Here is a 20,990-nt window from a genome sequence, read left to right on the forward strand (position 1 = left end):
CTAAGAAACCCAGCCCCTTATATAAGCCTAGGAGCTCCGAGTGAGACGTGTAGAGCCGGGATTGGTGGTTTGCACATCACCCCAGATGACGCCACGGGAGAGGCACAGCTTAAACGGTTAACTCCAACTGACAGCAGATGTCAGCGCCATCTTCTAACGGTTAACTCCAACTGACAGCAGATGAGAGCGCCATCTTCTAACGGCAATAGCGATAGCGAGGGCGGCTCCTCACAGAGCATGAGTTGAAGGTCAGCCTAGTCTACAAAGCAAGTTCCAGGACAACCAAGACTACACAGAGAAATCCTGACTTGACTACAATACATAACTGAATGAATGAATAAATGTATAAATAAATAAATAAACTTTAATTATGGAAGGCTCCTATTTGTTATGTGTGATACTGTTACCCAAACCTGAGCAAGCACATCATTTCTTCAGCTTTAGATACTATTTGAATGCATTGAAAACATAGTCTGAAAGAACTAAACAAGACAGAAGATTGGGGGGGATAATTTAATTATTGGAAATGGGTCAACAAGACCAACCATGAAAAAGGTTATTCAGAGTTGATACACTGTACAATTCTGTGTTAAAGAAATAAAATCCTTCAAATTCTGTAGAATTCTGGGCCTTGGGTGTGTTAGGAGTCAGAGGATCCTAGAGACATTGCCATATATAAACTTAAATATTCAGAAAGTTTTGTTAAAAATACTATATGAAATGTAAGATAATAAAACACACTTCTCATTAGTGCATCTAAGCATCATATTTCTCCTTATACCATCTGAAGTAGTAAAGTAAGTACAATATTGGCAACTTATGGATAAGGGTGGATTATTCTTTAGGATAAACATTACAATCCACCTGAAATTCCAAACTTATAAATGCTGAGAAAAAATGCACATTGCAGTACCAAAGAAAAAATAATACAGCACTTTTAAATTGATGCTTAAATAACTTATTTCCACATGATTGGTTGAATTTACTTTGGTCTTCTCCATAAAACATGGTGGTGGTGGATATAATGGGTCACTTCTCCATGAGTCAGTGATGTTCACATAACGTCATCATATCCCAGAGGAAAGGATTCCGCCTTTGTTTTAGCATATTTTATGAAAATTTCATGTATGCATTTCACAGTCATGTAAAGTTATGCAATTTTAATCAAGTTTATTAAAGTACCTTTACAGTATCCTTCATACATAATCTGTAAGTGTTTCAGTAAATTTGAAGTTTCTATAGATTATTTGATAACAATTACAAACTCTGATTTCTTTTTTAGTATTTGTGCAGTTAAGTATTAAACATCATAGAACAATCTCTACACCTTCATTTTTGTCTTACTAGGCTTCTACTGTTGTGATAAAACACTATGACCAAAACCAACTTGGGGATTAAAAGCTTTATTGTGGCTTAGAGTTGCAGTCCAGCAGGAAGAGAATTTAAGGCAGGAACTCAAAGGCACATGAACACTTCTACACACACACACACACACACACACACACACACACACACACACACACACACGGAAGGCATCAGATGTGTTGGGCACAATCTAAAAAGGAAACACTGTTTCTTAGTGGAGATAAAGTAGAAACATAGAGGGTAGAAATGTGCCTCCAGGAGATTCCAAGAATTACTCGCTTTCAGGAATTCTCATTTCATTTGTTTGTTTGTTTTTCGAGACAGAGTTTCTCTGTGTAGCTATGGAGCCTATTGTGGGACTCTTTCTGTAGACCAGACTGACCACAAACTCACAGAGATCCACCTGTCTCTCCCTCCCGAGTGCCAACACCTGGCAGGAATTTTCATTTCTGATATGTCCTCCAACTCATTCCATTTATCTGACAGCTTATTGGATGGCAGATGCTTTCTTAGTGTTAGTGTTACTAGTTTTATTATTATTTGATTACATCAGTAGATACAAATGAAAAAATAGGAGATATTTCATTTTTCAGAAAATGTTACCTTTACTCCACTTATGTAAAATTTTCTATTCTAAATCTTATTCTTTAAAAATATGGCCACATCCCAGGCAGTGGTGGAGCACATCTTTAATCCCAGAACTTGGGAGACAGAGGCAGGAAGATCTCTGTGAGTTTGAAGCCAGCATACTCTACAGATCAAGTTCCAGTACAACCAGGGTTTTCACACAGAAAAACACCATCTCAAAAAAAAAACAAAAACAAAAACAGCCGGGCGGTGGTGGCACACGCCTTTAATCCCAGCACTCGGGAGGCAGAGGTAGGCGGATCTCTGTGAGTTCGAGGCTGGGCTGGACCGATAGCCTCCAAAACAATACAGAGAAACCCTGTCTCAAAAAACAAAAACAAAAAATCCATACCCTAAAACCAAAATGTAGCAATATACAGAATTTTTTTCTTTATGTCTGTCTAGATATATAGTTTATATATTGACTTATCAAACATCTTTCCCATCAATCATGATCAACAAGGAGAATACAAATCATCAATCCTGTTGGTTAACATTTTCACCAGTGGAGAGTGAATTCATATAATAATTTAATAATTAAGTATAAAATAGATGTCTTTTATGTGTTTACTAGTATCACCCAAATAACCAGACTCTGTTGCAAAGTTCCTTTTAAACACATTGCTATTTTAATTCTTTTTCTCTGATCGTACTCAGTAGGATGTATATTAAAAGTTGCATGCACCTTTTCTGCACCATTTACAATATCACCCAATTTCCTCAATATCAAACAAAGTGATGATTTTTCTACAAAATACACTAGGTAGGACAAGATGTTTCAATTTTCTGAGACAGGGTTTCTCTGTATAGTTTTGGAGCCTGACCTAGAACTCACTTTGTAGACCAGGCTGGCCTCAAACACACAGAGAACCATCTGCCTCTGCCTCCAGAGGGCTGGGATTGAAGGTGTGTACCACCCCTTCCAGCTGCAATTTTTAATACTTAGCTGTTTCTATTCGTATTTTAGAGATAGGAGTCCAACTAATGTAATTTTCAAGCCAAATGCAATGTGTAATATGTACTAAAGTTTATCTTTCCAAGAATATGATAGTAAAAGAGTGTTCTCTAAGATTAGTCATAAAAGTAACCCAAAATTATTCCTCCTAAATGACATAGTAACAGCACAGCTGCAGAACATATGAACTCAGAACAAGAGGAACTAATAATCTTGGCTATAGTCTCGTATGTTTGAGGAGTCGGTGTCTATAGGAACTTTGGAGGTTATAATTGTTGTGATTCCCGAATTCTCAGCCTCATTGGACAAATATGCTCTTTACAAAGGATTAGAAAGTTATTTTTCTTTGCCTTGCATGTTAATAGTTCATAGATTTTATGTAAATCTGTAAATAGTCGTATGACAATACTTCTAGTAAGAAAAAACACAGTCTACCAATTCCAGAGAGGGAGCCCATAACAGACAAAAGTATCTGTATCACACAAGTCTATGTGATGAAGAAATGAGTTGTATTGGAGTTTTACCTCTGCAGTATTACAGGAACACTGTGGGGGGTGGTGTTACTCGCAGGCACAGAAATGACTCAAGAACGCTCATATCACCAAAGCCCACTCTAGCACTGGCAACAGCTCACATATTCATTCTTAGCTCTGTGAACATATAGACAGATGCAAACACTACATTAATAAAAATAATAAATGACAATTTTAAAGATGACACTGTTCTCCATAGACCTATGTGTATGAATATATTGTACCTAGTAGGCATAGTGGTGACAATTGTGAGCACAAAGTCAAGAGTCTGGGGCAGGAGGACTGTGAGTTTGAGGTGAGCCCAGACTACACAGTGAGACCCTATCTCAACATACAAACAAATAATAAACCAAGAATTCTAAGCACATTGTATCCCTAACTATGTGCACACACATTGAATACTTGAGTTTGTGTGTATGGTATGTATGTTGTATGCAAAAAGTATGTGGATAGTTATGTGCATGCTTTTATGAGTATCCATATTGTATACATAATTTACACAAACATATCTAGCTGATATACATGCATATATATAAGTAGAATTATGAACTGTAATCCCAGCTCTCAGACACCAGGCAAGGAAGAAGCAGAGCTTTCCAAGGAGAGTGGCCAGCTTGCTGTGTCCGCTCTTGTCTGCTTGCCATGCTGAGTTCCTCTTATGTTTCATTGAAAGGCATCAGTTATTCACAACAGAGACATTATACTTGCCTTATTAGAAACTATGTAAAATCTAACTATCAAGTAGAAGAAACAAGAGAAATAAGATTTGCTTAATCATATAGAGATAAATATCAAAACCACTTTCTAGGCTTTTTTTCTCTTAGGGTTTTTGAGACAAGGTTTCTCTGTGTAACAGCCTGGCTGCCCTTGCACTCGCTTTGTAGACCAGGCTATCCTCGAACTCAGAGATCTACCTGCCTCTGCCTCTCAGGATTAAAGGCATGCACCACCGCTGCTCAGTCAAGGTTTTTTACTATGCCTACATATTATTCCACTATTTTAATATTAATCCTATTTTTAAAACCTTTTTATTACCTAAATAATACAGTCTTAAATATATTTAGGTCATGAGGAATCATTCTCCATAACTGTTATGGCCACTACCATCCCTATTTAAGACAGCTTCTGATTGACTACAAGTAGAGTTGTTAATTTCTAAATCTACTAGTTTATGTTTCTGTGTAGGCTTTGAGGGCACAGAGGTCACAAGAGTGAGCAGCATAGGAAGAAGATGGCTTGGGTTGACTGACTGCATGTGTCCTAAAAGCTCTAGCTAAATGGGTGAAAAGTCATGTCCAAGGAAACAGGAGGCAAAAAGGCAGAACACAAAGAGAAAGGTGTTCCAGACTGCATGCTGCTACTCATTGCTAAGCAAAAGATCAGCTCTCATCCACCGCATGACACACAGCTGTCGAATATTTCCACTTAGCAAGGTGAATTCATGGACCTCGGGCAGCAGTGACATCTGTGGAGATGACACAGATCTGAAAGTATTTGCAGCAAATACAGCTCAGTTTATACCTGAAACCCCTACAAGGCATTCTGCATCTGAGCTTTTTTATACAGAGACCTATGACAAAGGGTGTTCCAAAAATGCAATTCATTTTGAGTCCATTGTTCTCTGTAATTATTTTGGATAACTCCAAAGTATCCTTAGAAGGAAGACTAAAACACTTTTACAGTGACTCTAATAGGTGGTTTTGAAGAGGATAGCACTCTTTAAAAGGAACACATTTTATTATCATTTGGTCCACAGATAAGTTTTACAAGAAAAGTAGTAAATAGGGAGGAAAATACGTTTTCCTTCTACCTATCTTAGGTTCCTTGTTGGGGACTCCAGAGCACATGGAGATTAACAAAAGACAGGCATGAAGACTTACCTAGAATGAACTTTCACAGCACCACACCCTTCCAAAGGAAGGGAAGCCCCCAGCAAGTGCTCAGACCTGAGGATTTGTGCTAGAGTTGATGGAAAGTGGAACATTATGGGTTGTGTGACAAAATTTATGAGCCGAGCAGATGAATGGCAAATAGTGCTTGGGCTCCTGTCCCATGTGTGCCTTCATCAGTCTTCAGATTTGAGGTTGCTCCTCCCTCCATGGAGGGACACCTGGTGCTTCTGACCTACCTTTCCTCTTTAGCTGCTTGCTCTGACCTTGCTAACAAGTCCTTTCCTTCACTGGCACTGGAGCTGTATTGGGATTCCAGACTCTACTAAAGACTGCTGAGACATCCAGGCTCATGGACTGAGCAACTCCTGGGTTCTTGCACTTCACAATCACAGTCAGAAATACCATTTATGTACACAGAGAAATTCATTCTGTGATTCATTCTGTAAATTCTTTTACCTTATAGAGCCCTGACCAATACACCAAACATGCACAGAAGAACAGGGTATGCTGGTCTTCTCAATAACCTCATCTCCATTATAAATTGTAAGCATTTCCACAGATCTGATGGCATGGATAGGGATGGATTATGGCACTTGGGAGCCAAAGAATACGAGTGTTACAGCTCGGATGGAAAGGTATTCTGTCACTAAGGAGTCAAGGAATACCACAGGTCACAGTAAGCTTAGCAGCTTACAGCCTTGCTTTAGGGAAAGGCTTCTCTACTGTATCAGCTCTGCTCCCACAGGAGAGGGCTTTCCTGGCAAAGTTGTGACAGTTCAGCTCCAGTCCCATGGAGAGCCGAGTGTAACAACTTTGCTTGGCCAGGGAAGCTTTCCCCCAGCAAAAAGTGTTACCGCTCTGTCTTCTCTGCTCCCCCCAAAGAAGGTCTCACCCAAACCTCATAATCTATTGGAAGGGAAGAATCCAGGAGAGTGACTGCCCTCTTAGATACCAGGTGAATGTGAGTAACCTGGAAAACTCTATGCCTGCCCTCTAGTGGAGCCTACAAAACACTGCAGAGAAGGTTCTGTTTATTCCTACAGCTCAGACCCTGCATGGGAGTAATTTGTCAACTCCTAATCTGTTTATTACCAGAGAAATCTTCTCACAGGAAACTGATGAACACCACAGTAGTGTGCTGTGCTGCATGCTGATGTGCTGAAGGGTAGGAACTTATCTCTAAAGCTGATGTTCCTGAAGGAAAGTAAAGTGGTGGAGGACACACTGTCCTTCACAATTGACCTCCCCCTTCAAGGTTTGGGGATACCATGGGAGTATTTGTGGGGCGAACTAACCTAAGTAATGAGATACCCAGACCATTCTAGAGATCTCGGAAGGGAAGAAGGGGACATGATGCCCATAGGAGTAAGTATCAAGCATGTTGTTTTCTAGAGAGAAGTTCCTGTTGACTTAGCCAGAATGATAACTCTGAGTTATTATTTCCCTGGCTGTGCCTAGGGCCAAATGAACAGTAACCCAAAGAGGACAGAGATCCAGGTACAGGGGACCCTCTTGACTCCACCTGCTTCTTCGAGTCTGGGCTACTACCTCATCTGGGACACAGTGAAGTGATGTTGCATCTTTATTGCAAAGTCCTTTTGCTGGGTAACGAGTTCCTTCTGCTTCAGCAGGGACTGAAGATTTTCCTCCAGTCTTTGAGGTTCCTGTTCATTTCAAGATTGTATTCTTAGGACAGGGTTTTCTGCACCCATGTACACATGTGTGCATGCATTTGCCCACACATTTACAAACACACACACACACCTGAACACACACAGGTGTATGGATTCACACATACAAACACACTGCATTGTATCTGCACGTTTAGTTTCTAAATACACTAATATAAGAAGAGATCCCATGAGATACTATGGAGAAGAGAGTTAGCTCTCATCAGCCCTCATGCTCTACCCATATTCCAACCCAGAGGCAGGAAAACACAGGATGCTCTGAGCACAGGGGTGAGGTGATGTAGAGAGGCTTGTGTGCTTTTTGTAGGAAAAGGTGACCAGTCAAAGAAACATACCCTGAGCAGAACCAGAGAAGCACACTTTGGCCCTGCAACCAGAACCAAAGAAATGTACCCTGACCCTGAAACCAGTGCCAAAGGAACACACTTTGTCCCTGGAATCTGAGTCAATGAAAGAACTGCACCCTGGCCCTAAAATTGGAGCCAAAAGGCTAAAAGGGACCAGAGAAAGAAACACACTTTGGCTCTGAAACCAGAGTCAAATCTGACCCTAATCCTTTGCAGAAAGCTAACCAATCTATGAGCAGAGCTCTAGCCAATCTGAGCTCAGCACTAAAGTCTGAACAATCCCCACCCTGGAAGCCCTGTATAACCCCCGTGTCTGTTCAGCTTTTGTCTGGAGAAGGCCATGGTGAGGGACTCTGTCCCTTGAAGGGGTGGATCAGAAATGGAGTCATAAGCAGGTTTGTGGCCTTAGGCTCCTATGCCCTGAGCCTTTGGATGTGTGGTGTGTTCTTCCCTTCACCATTCCAGGTTTCCTGAGGGCTGGAGTAGGGACACTGCATTACCCACAGTGTCTGAGACCTGTAAGGCAGGCAGGGCACAGACTGACTACTGCACTCAAGGAGTTGAAACCCCAGCTTCATCTGGGAAGCTTCCCAGGCAAGTTCTGTGTCAATGACAGAGCCCTCTGGCCAGCAGAGGACACAACAGTGCTAGGCAACCCCAAGAGCGCCATTGGCCAATAGAGGGAAGGCTTCAATTTGTGCACATCTGGCCAGAGGGCTCTGTTCAGCAACCTGATTTTCCACAGCCACCCTGGCCTTGCCTCTCACTCTGCAACAACTGCCTTTGAAGTTGCCTGGTATCTGTCACGTGCTGTGTGACAATGATGTGCTTGGACAACCAGACCTCCCAGTGCCAACTGGATGTCACCTGCCTGGCCTACCTGAGCTGCATTTTGTTACTGCTGGACATGGCCTATGCTATGAAGCCACCGTGCACACTGGCAGCCAGTGGTTGACTCTGAGGCCATGCACTCAGAGTGATGCCCTGGTACCGGCTTCAGAGATGGCCTCTTTCCTAACCAGCAATGTGCTGTTGCTGTTGCTACTGTTGTTGCTGCTGCTGCTGATGCAGCACTATTTGAGTTCAAGCCCCTATGTGCTCATCCTGGTGGTTAGCACCCCCAACAGCTGTCCCTGCACAACACACAGTGTCTTCAGAACTTCTCTGCTAGAACTTTGACACCTTACTCTGTGTGACAATCCCAGGGGTGCTCAGTCACTGCCCACATCCTCCTGGTCTCTGTCTCCACAAAATGTCCCGTCCTGCCAAATGTGTGGCCAGTGGCAATGCCTGGGTGTCCCTGTGGCCTCTGTGACCCTCACTGCGGAATGGGCACTTCAGAAATGCCCACACAGCTGCCCTGGCAACCTGAGGCAGGGCTCCCCAGAGAGCTCAATGTCACAGGAATATATTGTCCTGACTTTTCAGTTGAGATTTGCATATTGAGAGTGATTTTGTAGAGGTGGAAACCTGAGATTGTCACCTCTGGGGACCTGGGAGCTGATGGACAGGACCCACAGAGTCATTCTTTTCTCTGAGATCATCAAACATCTGCCTGCAAGAAACATCCCCGCCACTGTAAGGCTAGGATGGCTGAGGCCACACAGTAAGCAGCTGCAGGGAGGCCTGGCAGTCCCTGACCTCGATGCTCAAAGGCTCCACAGGCTCCTTTGCAGCAGGAAGGCTCATGAGTCAATTGCATCAATCCAAACCTAGGGGAGCACCACAGTTGCTAAGAATCATTCCTACCCCATGTTGTTGTGACCTTTCCAATTCCATTCCCCTGCACTGCATCCCTGCCTCAGACGGTGTCTCACTATGTTGGTCTCATGACTCCCGGGCTCAGGACCCTCCAGCCTCAGCCTCCTCTATTGGACACTGTGGCTCAGTAGTCAAGCTGTCTCCACCTCCGTGTGCTGGAGTTACAGCTGGGAACCACTTTGAGCTGGGCATGGAACTCAAACATTTGTGCCTGCCAGGCAAGAACACTAACAGCTGAGCTACATGGCTATCCCATTTTAACTTCTCAAGACAGGGCCTTATGTAGTCCAGGGTAGCTTCAAGCTTCCCAGGACACTAAGGATTACCCAGAACTCTAGGTTTGAGACAAGGTCTCACTGTGCAGGGCTGGCTGACCTGCGAATCTATATGTAGACCGGGCTGCCCTGACTCTGTCGTGTCTATACTAAGATTAAAGACATGTGCCACTACCACTGGCTCAGTGTGGTTTCTTTAAAATTTTCTATTTATTGTGTGTGTAGAGGTCAGAGGTCAACTTGCTGGAGTTGGGTCTTTCCTATGTGTCCCAGAGATGAAACTGTGGCTACCAGGCTTGGCAATAGGCACCTTTGCGTCTTCCAGTGCCCTAATTGGATATTGAGAGTCGCCACAAAAGCTCACCTATTAACAACAAGTACCACAGTGGATGGGAAGAAGTTGAAGGCTGTTCTGAGACCACAATCATTCTCTTTTTATTGGCTCCCACAAGATGGTCAATCCCAGTACAGCTTGGAAAGGGACAGAGCCATGGCCTTAGACTGAAGCCTCTGGAATCTTGAGACAGAGTCAGCCCCAGGCTATAATGCCACCATGTAAGGGTGAGAGTCTGGGTTTAGACCCCAGAAACCAGGTGAAGAACCCAGCATGGCATTCCGTGCTCATGCTCCCAGCACTGTGGAGTTAGAGACCAGAGGATCCTGGGGCTCAGTGGCCTGGCAGGCTAGGAGGTCGGTGTAGTCATGGTCTTTTCAGAGGATCAGTATAGAGGGATGAATATTTGAAAATGAATCAATCAGAATTTCTTAAGGCTGATTTAAAGCTACAAGGACAATGGCTGGGGACCCCTTAGTTACTAGGCTCCAAGAAAGCCAGGGCTCTATAGAAAGAACCTGTGCAAAACATACAAAAAAACAAAACAGAAGAGCTGATGATGTCCAAAGTGGAAGGTATAGAAAAAGAAAGTACATCAAATTATCTCAAATACTGCCTCACCTGCACTTCCTTCAGTATGTGTGCACAGGGCACAGAGGACTTGTAAACAGACCAGACCAGCACACAAACATTTGATCAGACAAATCAAAAATGCTGTGAGAATTTAAATGACCAAAAAACAGGGCAGTGTGGTAGGTCTGGCTCTCATTCTGCAAACCTGAGGACCTGAGTTTGAATCTTCACCTTCTACATAAAAACAAGCCCATAAGAGTCTCTAACCCTAGCAAGGGATGAGGCCCACAAAAAGATCCTGAGAACTGGTAGTTCAGTGAGACTGTCACAAACGAAAGACACCTGATATTTCACTCTGGCATCCACATGCACATGCATGGTTGTACAGCCTGGCACAGTCACACCCTCATCCCACACATGCACACACATGGCTGGTGGAAGGTTGGCAGCAGACGGATCCCTGGAACTCTCTGTCTAGTCCAGTCTAATCCTTGAACTTCAGACTCTGTGGGAGAGCTTGTTTGCAGACAAGGCCTCCTCTCTCCTTCTGTGGTTCCTCTTGCTTCCCTCCCCCTCTCCTCATACCAACCCAAGGAAGTCAGTTGCATTCACAAGAACACAGGTAACAGAAGAGCTTACAGAAAAAATTCCAAAAGAGGGAATAGGACACAAAATGCTATCACCAACAAACAAATAAACAAACAAACAACCTTTCTGTCTTTATGGCAGCTATATTTTAACAGAATAATAATAACATGACTCCACTAGAAAGCTGGTTTTGAGTGCTTTTATCTTAAAACTTACAGACTGTAGGGACTAGGGAGATGGTTCAGGTGACGATATAATAGTGGAACCTGAGTCAGGTGCCCCAGTGCTGACATAAAACTCCACACACTTGTAGTTCCAGTGCTTCCTTTGGGAGCAGAGACTGGCTGCCTAAATCATACAGTTTTGGTTTCACTAAGAAACCCTGTCTGGAACAAAATAAGATGGACAGCAGTTAAGGAAGACATCTGATTTCAAACTCTGGCCACCACATGATGTGCACACACAAACACAGACACACATACACACACACATACACACACACACACACACACACATACACACACAGAACAAAAAAACTACTAGTCTCTGTTTCAAAGCATTATTATGTCTGGATAAAATTGAAAACAAAGGACAGGTAGGTCCCATATACTCCATAATTTATTCTAGCATATGATTTCCCATATTATTAATTATTTAAATGGAGTAGAATATGTCACAATTTATAAACCAAACTGGATAAATCATTATTTAGTAAAGATATGATATCAATGATACACCACAAACAACATAACACTGAAAGATTTCACTTCCTCAATTGATGTGTTTCTGTGCTCCAGGGCAATAAAGATATGTCAATGTATTTTGTTCTCAATATCTTAGGGTAGAATAATTTACTAATATTTTCAGTTCATTTTCTTCTACTTAAGAGGGAAAAAGTTACAGATACCCCACATACCCTAATAAAACCACAAAAATGTGAAAAATAAATGCTGTGTACATATAGATGGATTATAACAACACTTTTGAGGCAGAATCTGTAGTAATTGTAGACCTCAAACACCCTATTGTACATAAAGATGGTCTTGTCCTCCTGATTCTCCTATCTTCTGATCTGCCAGTGCTGGGATTACAGATGTTTGTAATAATGCCAGTTTATGTGGTGCTGAAGAGAAAACCCAAAACATTGAACATGATAAAAAGAAACAAAGCTATACCCCAATCCCTCATGAAAATATTATCATCCATATCTGAAGATAAAATTTTCTGGACGCCAGCCTGGTCAAGTCTTTCCAGAAGGACTTCATCTCAGGAGGAAGCCCTGTTGTCAGTGGGGCTGAATGACATCATGGCACCAGGGACTGGAGAATATGAGCTTCAAACATGTTTTCCATTTTGTGCTTTTTTAAACATGAAGGACTGCAAATGTGACGCTCCAAGGAAGAATAATTTTGAGAAACCTCCAGGGGATATTAGAAACTGAGTTGAAGGAGCTGTGGGAATGGGGGTGGCCATCAGAGTCAACGACAAAATTGTGATTTATATGAATGGATACAAATACATAGGATATGTATACACCTGCTGGCTCTGAAAATTTGAACTCTACGCAGAGTTAGACTTTGTAGATACTTCCATGATGCTTGTCCTGCTCTTTATGTTCCTGGTCCTGCAGTATTCCACCAATGTCTACTCCTTTGACCGTTCTTACTGTGCTTCAAGGACAAAACCCAGTGTGTACAAGGATGGGGAAATGGTGGTTGCTGCATTTTTTCCACTTTTTACTATTGTTTTAGATTTCATGAGTGAGGAACCAAGCAATATGTCCTACTATGTTCAGTAAGTTCATTTGTTTTCATTCCTTCATTGTCTTCCTTACTTTTGACTAGATAATGCCTAGAAATACTATGTGTGCATACACTGGTGCTGTCTACATCCTGCATAGTGCTCTTTCTACTCCATAAATGGCCATGTCTGCCATTTATTTTTACTGTTTCTATTTACTAGGTTCTTTGCCTCAAAAGAACAAAAGAATTCTAGTTTCCTTAATTCTGGCTTCTCCTTTCTGAGACTCAATTCTCTCCTTATTACTTCCCCATTCCTGGCCCTCTTCAAACCTGTGTTGTCACTGAATAATATCCAACAGTATTGCCTAGAATTACAACACCAGTCTTTCGCATGGAATCTGCACAATGAGTATATGAAAAGTTTCCTTCCAAATAGCATAGGATCTTTATTTTTTGTTATTTCTGTTATCTTCTTTGACTTATTTGTATTTATACTGGCATTAAACCTCTGTTAAATGTATAGTTGGCAAAGATTTTCTTACTCGGTGTGCTTTTTTGTTGATTACTGTGCAGAAGACTTTTAGCTTCATGAATACCCAAATTATCAATTTTTGGCCTTAATACTTGAACAAACATAGTCATTCCCTACAACTATATTATGGAGGGCACTACCTATGTTCTCTTCTAACAGTTTTGGTGTTTCATTTAGGGCTTTGATCCACTTGAATTAGTTTTTTGTGAAGGTTATAGATAAAGGGTTAATTTCATTCTTCTGCTTGTGGACATCCAGTCTTCCCAGAACCATTAGTTGAAGATGCTTCTTTTCTTTGTAATGTGTATTTTTGGCATCTTAGTCAAATATTAAATTGCTGGGGTTACATGTTCTCAAGTTTGGAATTTGATTTAGTTCTAATGCTCTACATGCATGCTCTGTGTCGGTACTGTGTTGTTTTATTACTATTGCTCTCTAATATATATTAAGATCTAGAATTGTAACCGCTCCAGTATTGTTATTTTTTCTAGGGTTTGCTTTGCATTTCATTTAAATTTTACGATATATTTTTATTTGTTCCTGATAAAACTAAGATGGGGTCTTGACTAGGATTGCATTGAATCTATAAAGGGCTTTTGGTAGAAGGGTCATTCTATCCGTCCATGAGCACAGGTATCTTTGCATTTACTAGTGTCTTTTCTTCTTTGGAACTTTAAAGTTTCATTAAAGAAATACTTCATTTCCTTGGTTAGATTTATTCCTAGATAGTTTATTTTGAGGCTATTATGGATGGGCATGTATTAATTATATCCTTTTTTGTATATTTCTGTTGGTATGTCAAAAAGCTATTGATTATACAAGTTGATTCTGCATCCTCCCACATTACTGAATGTGACAATCATTTCTTATCTGATAGAATTTTTGGATATCTAATATACAGAATCATGTCATCTATAAATAATGATAATTTGACTTTTTCTTTGTTTAATTGTACTCCCCTAATTTCTTTCTCTTGCCTCATTGTTCTAGCTAGAATTTAAAGCCCAATGTTAAAAACGAATGGAGGTGGTGGATAGCCCTGACTAATTTCTGAGTGGGATTACTCAGTCTTATCTCCATATATGTTGGCAATGCTGACGGGAGGTTTTATCATATATATCTCTTTTATGTTGAGTCATGTTCCCTCTAGCCCTACACTTTTTTGGGACCTCGAACTTGAAGTCATGATGGATTTTGTCAAAGGCTTTTTATGTATCTGTGTTGATAATCATGTGATTTTTGTCTGTAAGTTCATTATGTGTTTTATTTCATTTATTGACTTGAGATATGTGTTGAACTATCCCTAAATTTCAAGGATAAAGTCAACTTGGTCATGGTTGATGGTCTTTTTGTTGGATTTTGTTTGCAAGTGTTTTGTTGACTATTTTTTAGTCTATGTTCATTAGGGATATTGGTCTATGATGTCTTTCCCTGGTTTTTTGTGTTAGAGTGATACTTGCTTTTTAGAAGGCTGGGAGTGCTCATTGTGTTTCTTTTTTTTTAATGGTTTAAGAAGGACTGACTTAAGAAGGATCTGAAAGATTAAAAATCTGGTAGAATATGTGGTGAAACCATCTGGCCCTGGACTTTTTCAACTGAAGACTTTTCATTGTCATTTTAATCCTTTCATTTGTTGTAGTTCTATTTAGATTTTGGATTTCTGCTTGGTTTAATCTTTGTGATCTGGTGTAATCTGGAAAGTCATCTTAATTTAAAATTCCAGTTAACAAAAAACAGGTGCTAAAAATTTCCCTCGTGATAGTATCAATTTCTTAGGTGCATGTTGTAAAGTTTCCCTTTTCATTTCTGATTTTACTAATTTGGTTCCTCTCTTTTTTATTTTCGTTAGTTAGAACATGGGTCTGTAAATTTTGTTTATCTTCTCAAAGAACAAGTTACTTGATTCACTGATTCTTTGTGTTATTTTGCTTGTTTGAATATTTCTTTTTTATTGACTTCTACTCTGATTCTTACTATTTCTTGCCCTTGACTGGTTTTAGATTTGGTTTAGGTTGCATTTTCCTTTTCTATTTTTTTCAAAATTTGAGTGGTATCATTAAGCCATTTATTTATATGCTTTCTAATTTCTAATGTGCATGCATAGAGCTTTAAATTTTCTCATAACAATGGTTTCAATGTGTCCAGAGGTTTGTGCTGTGCTTTCATTTTCCTTTACTTCCAGGAAGTTTTTTCATTTTACTCTTAATTTCTTCATTGACTAATTTATCATTCAGCAATAATTTGTTTAATCACCATAAGTTTAAATATTTACTAGATAGATTTTTCTGTCAATTTTGTTTTATTGATACAAGATAGAAGAAATGATTTCAATCCTTTTGAATCTGTAAAGATTTGTTTTGTGTTCCAGGATGTGGTATATTTTATGAAAGGTTCAAGGTGCCACTGAGTAGAATGTGTATTCTTTTTTGCTGTTTTGTTAGAATATTCTGTAAATATCTGTTAAGGATATTTGATATATGATGTCAGATAATTCTAATGCTTCTCTATTTTTTCCAGTTGACCTACCTATTAAAGAAAGTGGGGATGCCCAAGGCTTGGGAGAATATATGTTTAGGATACTAAAATCTTCTGGTTAACTGATGCCTCTTCTGATTAGTTTTAGTTTGAAATCTATTTTGTCAGATACTAGCTTAGCAATGCCTGTTTCCTTCTGTGTCTCATTTGATTGAAGTAATTCTGTCCAACAATTTACTCTAAGATGGTGACTACATTTAAAAATGAGATGTGTCTCTTGGCAACCAAAGATAGATGAGATGGACTTTGTTTCTTGATCTATCAGGTCAATCTGTGTGTTTTAATTAGAGAATTGAAGTTATTGGTATTTGATGTTATTGTTTTTCTAGAAAATTTTTTCATTCAATATATTCTGATTATGGCTTTGCCTCCCCACCTCCTCCCATGTCCTTCCTACTTTCCCACCCACCCAAACCACACTCTTGCTTTTTCTCTTTCATTAGAAAACAAACAGGCATTTAAAATAATAGTATAAGATTTAAAAACAGGACAAAGCAAACAGAAAAAAAAGCCAAAGTCAAAGAACAAGAACCACAGACATATATACACACACATTAACCCACAAAGAAATTCCATGAAAACAAAATTAGAAATCATTATATGTGTGTGTCTGCGTATATATATATATGTGTGTGTTTGTGTGTGTGTGTGTGTGTGTGTGTGTATATAGACATATATATGTATGAAGCTGTGTAGATAGATAGACATGGAAAGAGAGGGAGGTCTTTAAGGGAGGAAATGCCTAGGCAAATCACTACAAAACAATAAAATCTCCAAAATTCATTTCTCTTGGCCACCTATTTCTGGTCATGAGTTTGTATACCCAATTAGACTCCATCGGGGAAAAAACTGATTTTTCCTTTGCAAGTTGTTGTCAACTTAGGCTAGCTTTTGGATTAGGGAATGGAGCTTGTTGTGTCTACTTCACCTTTCCGTGCTGAGACCTCGACTGGCTTAGACATGTGCAGGTCCCATGCATGCTGCCTCGCTCTGTGAATTCAAATGTGTGTCTATCCTGGTGTGCCTAGAAGTCCTTGTTCTCTGGTGTCCTCCGTCCCTTATAGCTTTTATGATCATTCTACCTCATCTTCCATAGGGTTCCCTGAGCTCTGTGGAGAGGGATTTGATGGAGACGTCCCATTTATGACTGAGTGTTCAAAGACCTCTAATATCTGCACATTTTCTAATTGTAGATATCTGTATCTATTCCCTTCTCCCATGGAAGAAAGCTTCTATGATGATGGCTGATCAAGACACTGATCTAAGATTACAGTATGTCATCAGGAGTCATTTTATTGCTATGTTCTTTAAGTAGAACAGTAGTGTTTGGATTCCACTTAGGATCCTGCGCTGTATAATCTTGGGTTCTTGGCCACCAAAGCAGCATTGGATATTAGTTAATTACTCTCACAACTTTTGGGGCACTGTTGTATTAGTGTAGCTTACAGGCAGGTCACCATTGTAGATCACAGAGTTTGTAGCTAGTTTGGGGTTTAACTTTCTCCTCTGCAAGTGTGCAATAACACTAGTCAGTAGAGGTGAAGGCTCTAAATAGGCACCAGTTCAAATTCTCCTAGGTTGTGTCTAGAGATTGGAAATGACTTGGGTGAAATGAAGTAATATGAAAAGGGGGACAAGGATGGTATACAGGATATAGATTCTTTTTGTATGTCTAGATTGTGAGGGCAGATCTGGATGGGTGGAAAGTTTCATATGGTGTGGTATACTCCTGTGGGTTCATACATAGCTGTTGAGAATCCTGGCCCAAACCTCTTTTATGGTGCAGGCAGGAAAGGCCAGACTGTGCTGGTACACTGGTTGTGGGACCTAGTCTAGATCTGGTGGGTTGTGGGGAAGGAATGGAGGGCCAGGTGTATTTACCAGGCTAGACCCTGAAGTAAGACATGGAAAGTCTGGGTACATAGTGAGGTGATGTAGGCAGTGCAGAAAGGACCTGTGGGTGGTTGCAGGTAGAGCAAGTACTGGAAGAAGCCCAGAGCTTTTCTGTATTTGAACTGGGATTCTGCTTAGGGGTGGGGGCATGTGTCCACTTCTCCATTCAGCTCTTAAGATCCCATCAGGACACAGGCCCTGTGCATTCTGCTCCAGTCTCTGTGAGTTCATATGTGCACCAGCCCGACTATGTCTAGGAGACCTTGAAATCTTAGTGTCCTCCATCACCTCTGGCTCTTACACTCTTGAGTCCTGAGGGATGAGATTTGATGGAGACATCTCTTTTAGAACAAGGACAAGTGTTTCAAGGTCTCTAACTCTCTATCTACTGTCTGGCTGTGGGTCTCTGTGTATGTTCCTATTTGTTGCAGGAGGAAGCTTCTCTGATGATGGCTGAGCAAGGAACAGATATATGAATATAACAGAATGTTATTAGGAGTCATTTTATTGCTGGTTTTCATCTATGTTCCTGAACTATCTAATCTCAGGTTATTGGTCACCCAAGCAGCATTGGATAATATCTCATAGTGTGGACCTTAACTCAAACCACGGTTGCACCAGAATATCTTGAAAGCAGGTCATAACTGCATATGAAATTGTTTGCAGTTGCATTGGTATTTACCTTTCTCCTCTAATAGCATGCAAAATACCCTCAAGTCCCATGAATAATAAATAGTCCATAGAGGTAAATTTGTCTTTCTGGATCTGAGTTACCTCACTGAGGATGTCTTCTCCATCTTCAATGACTTGTGTAGAATCCTGTCTTCAGAAATAGTGCCTTTCTACCAATTTGTGGATACAAAAAAATAGCCTTGGCATTAGCTTAGGTTGTTTGGGGGTTGTGCTGGGACCCCTATGAACAACAACACAATTAGATATAACCTATCCTGGCACTGGTTGTTGCATTTAGTGACAAGAGATGTCCATTTTGGGCTCTGTATTACTATCATTCGGCAATTTTATTTAGAACACTTTCATAAATGTATATATTATAGGAAGCTTCTACTGTATTGTTTTCTTATGACCCTTCACAGTTTTGGCTGGACCTCCCCAAATTTTCTCCCTCACCCTTCTTCCCTCTCCTGGCACTGTTTGAACACCCCATTATAGGACATACTCAACCACTCATAACTATCTATTCTATTTCACCTTCCCAGGGAGATCCATCCCTTTCCCCATCCAATCCCTTACTTTCAACCTAACCCTTGTGTAATACATATTGTAACTCGATTATCAATGATTTATCAGCTAACATCCACACATGAGCAAATGCATACCATATTTGTCTTTCTGGCTCTGAGTTACCTTACTCAGGATGTTTTTTTTCTAGTTCTATTTATTTATGTGAAAATTTCATGAATTTGTGTCTACTTTCATGTCATCTGTGCATATATGGTTTTATGTATGTATATAAAATCTAGGACTTACCAATAGAAAAAATATGTGATATTTGTCTTTTTAAGACTGACTTAATTCACTTAAAAGGATTTTGTCCAGTTAAACCCATTTTCTTGCAAGTGACATAAATGCATTCTTTACAGCTGAATAGAATTCTGTTGTACATGTGTAGCACTTTTTCTTTACTCATAGCTCTGTTAATGGACACTGTGGTTGATTTTATAACTTAGCTTCTGTGAATAGTGCTGAATATGGCTAATAAGAGAGATGTGCTTCTCCTGGAGGTGGTATTTCAGGAGACTCCTCTCTCATAGCTCAGCGTTTGGATGCAGCTTCTGCCTTCTCTCTTGCTGCCAAGGAGCTAAATTCCTGAGGTTGTATTCGTTTCTCTCTCAGTGCCCTGTTTTGCTGTTTACTGCCATTCTTTTACTTCTTTGTGGAACTTTGAAGTCTTTTGATGGGGGATGTCCTTCTGTATATATGTTTCTCTTATTGGTTGATGAATGAAACACTATTTGGCCAATAGAGGCTGGAAGATAGGGAGGTCCAAGAGGCGAGGAGAATTCTAGCAAAGGAAGGTAGAGGGAGATTGAGACAAGACCCTATGAAGCTGCCAAGAGGAATAACAGGTCCAGTAAGCCAAGACCACGTGGAAATATACAGATCAATAGAAATGGGTTAATAGTTAAGATAGAGCTAGTCAATAAGAATCCCTAGCCATCAGTTAACAGTTTCATAATTAATACAGCATCTCTGTGCTTATTTGGGGCTGAGAAGGGCTGTGGGACCTTGTGAGACAAGAAAACGCCCAGAACAGCTCTTCCTCTATTCTCCTCAGAAATAAAAGTTCTGGGTGCGTTTTTAAACATCTTTGCTTTGTTGAGATGAATACGGGAACTTTTGAATTGTAACCTTGAAATTTTTATGTTAAAATAATGTCTTTATTTAAAATTGTTTTATTCATTTTACATATCAACCACATTTCCCACTCCCTCCTCTCCTGCTGCCCCCCTCCTACTTCCCCCAACCCACCTCCCATTCACTCCTTAGAAAGGGAAAGGCCTCCCATGGAGAGTGAAAAAAGCCAGACACATTGAGGAAGGACCAAATCCCTCCCCATTGTATCAATGCTGAGCAAGACATCCCACCATTGGGAATGGGCTAAAAACAGCCAGATCATACACCAGGGATAGATTCTGGTCCCACTGCCAGGAGCACCACAAACACACCAAGCTACAAAACTGTTACCCACATACAGAGGGCCTAGTTTGGTCCCATGCACACTCGCCAGCTGTCCATCTAGAGTACCTGAGCTCCCACAGACTCCTGTCAAATGTCTTTGTGGGTTTCTCCAATGTGATCTTGACCAACTGCCCCCTTGCTCATATAATCCCTCCTCCTTAACTTTGACAAAACTCCTGGAGCTTTCTAGATGCTGAGATTAAAGGCATGTACCAGGATGCCTAGTTCTCAAACTTTAATTGATTTAGAAAATGATGTTAATAACGTATTAAAAGCAATTGTCAGTCCTAATTTAAATATCCATATCTTCCTAAAAAGTTTCTGATGTTACCTCCGTCCTTCATACCTCCATTATTCAGAGATGAATAGGCTTTTCAGTTTCTCCAAATTTTTGTTTTGACTTGACCTACTACTGTAAAGCTTTAAAGTGTATTATATATGTTATCAACTTAAAGTCTATTATCTTGTGTTGTTTTGTCTCTTTTAAAACACATGTAGAATATTTCTTTTCCATTGCTGTGATAAAATACCATAACAAAATTGTTGGGCCCCAACATCCACGGACCTCTGTATATTGTTTGTCACATGATAGCCACAGATGCATCTTGTTCTCTAGTCAGGGCTTACAGCCCCGGGCTTGCCCACCT

General features: G+C 40.4%; 1 protein-coding gene across 1 annotated transcript in view; it reads left to right on the forward strand.

Moving 5' to 3' along the window:
- Positions 1-12,532: 12,532 nt before the first annotated feature.
- LOC101827201 (vomeronasal type-2 receptor 116-like) overlaps positions 12,533-20,990 on the forward strand; it is a 33,825-nt gene continuing 25,367 nt past the window's right edge. The window contains exon 1 of the mRNA XM_040731523.1: positions 12,533-12,735. Within this exon, the coding sequence (XP_040587457.1) occupies positions 12,533-12,735 (203 nt within the window). The remainder of the gene's footprint in view (positions 12,736-20,990) is intronic.

The sequence above is a fragment of the Mesocricetus auratus genome, unplaced genomic scaffold (assembly GCF_017639785.1).
Source record: "Mesocricetus auratus isolate SY011 unplaced genomic scaffold, BCM_Maur_2.0 Super-Scaffold_100025, whole genome shotgun sequence".
Taxonomy (NCBI): Eukaryota; Metazoa; Chordata; class Mammalia; order Rodentia; family Cricetidae; genus Mesocricetus; species Mesocricetus auratus.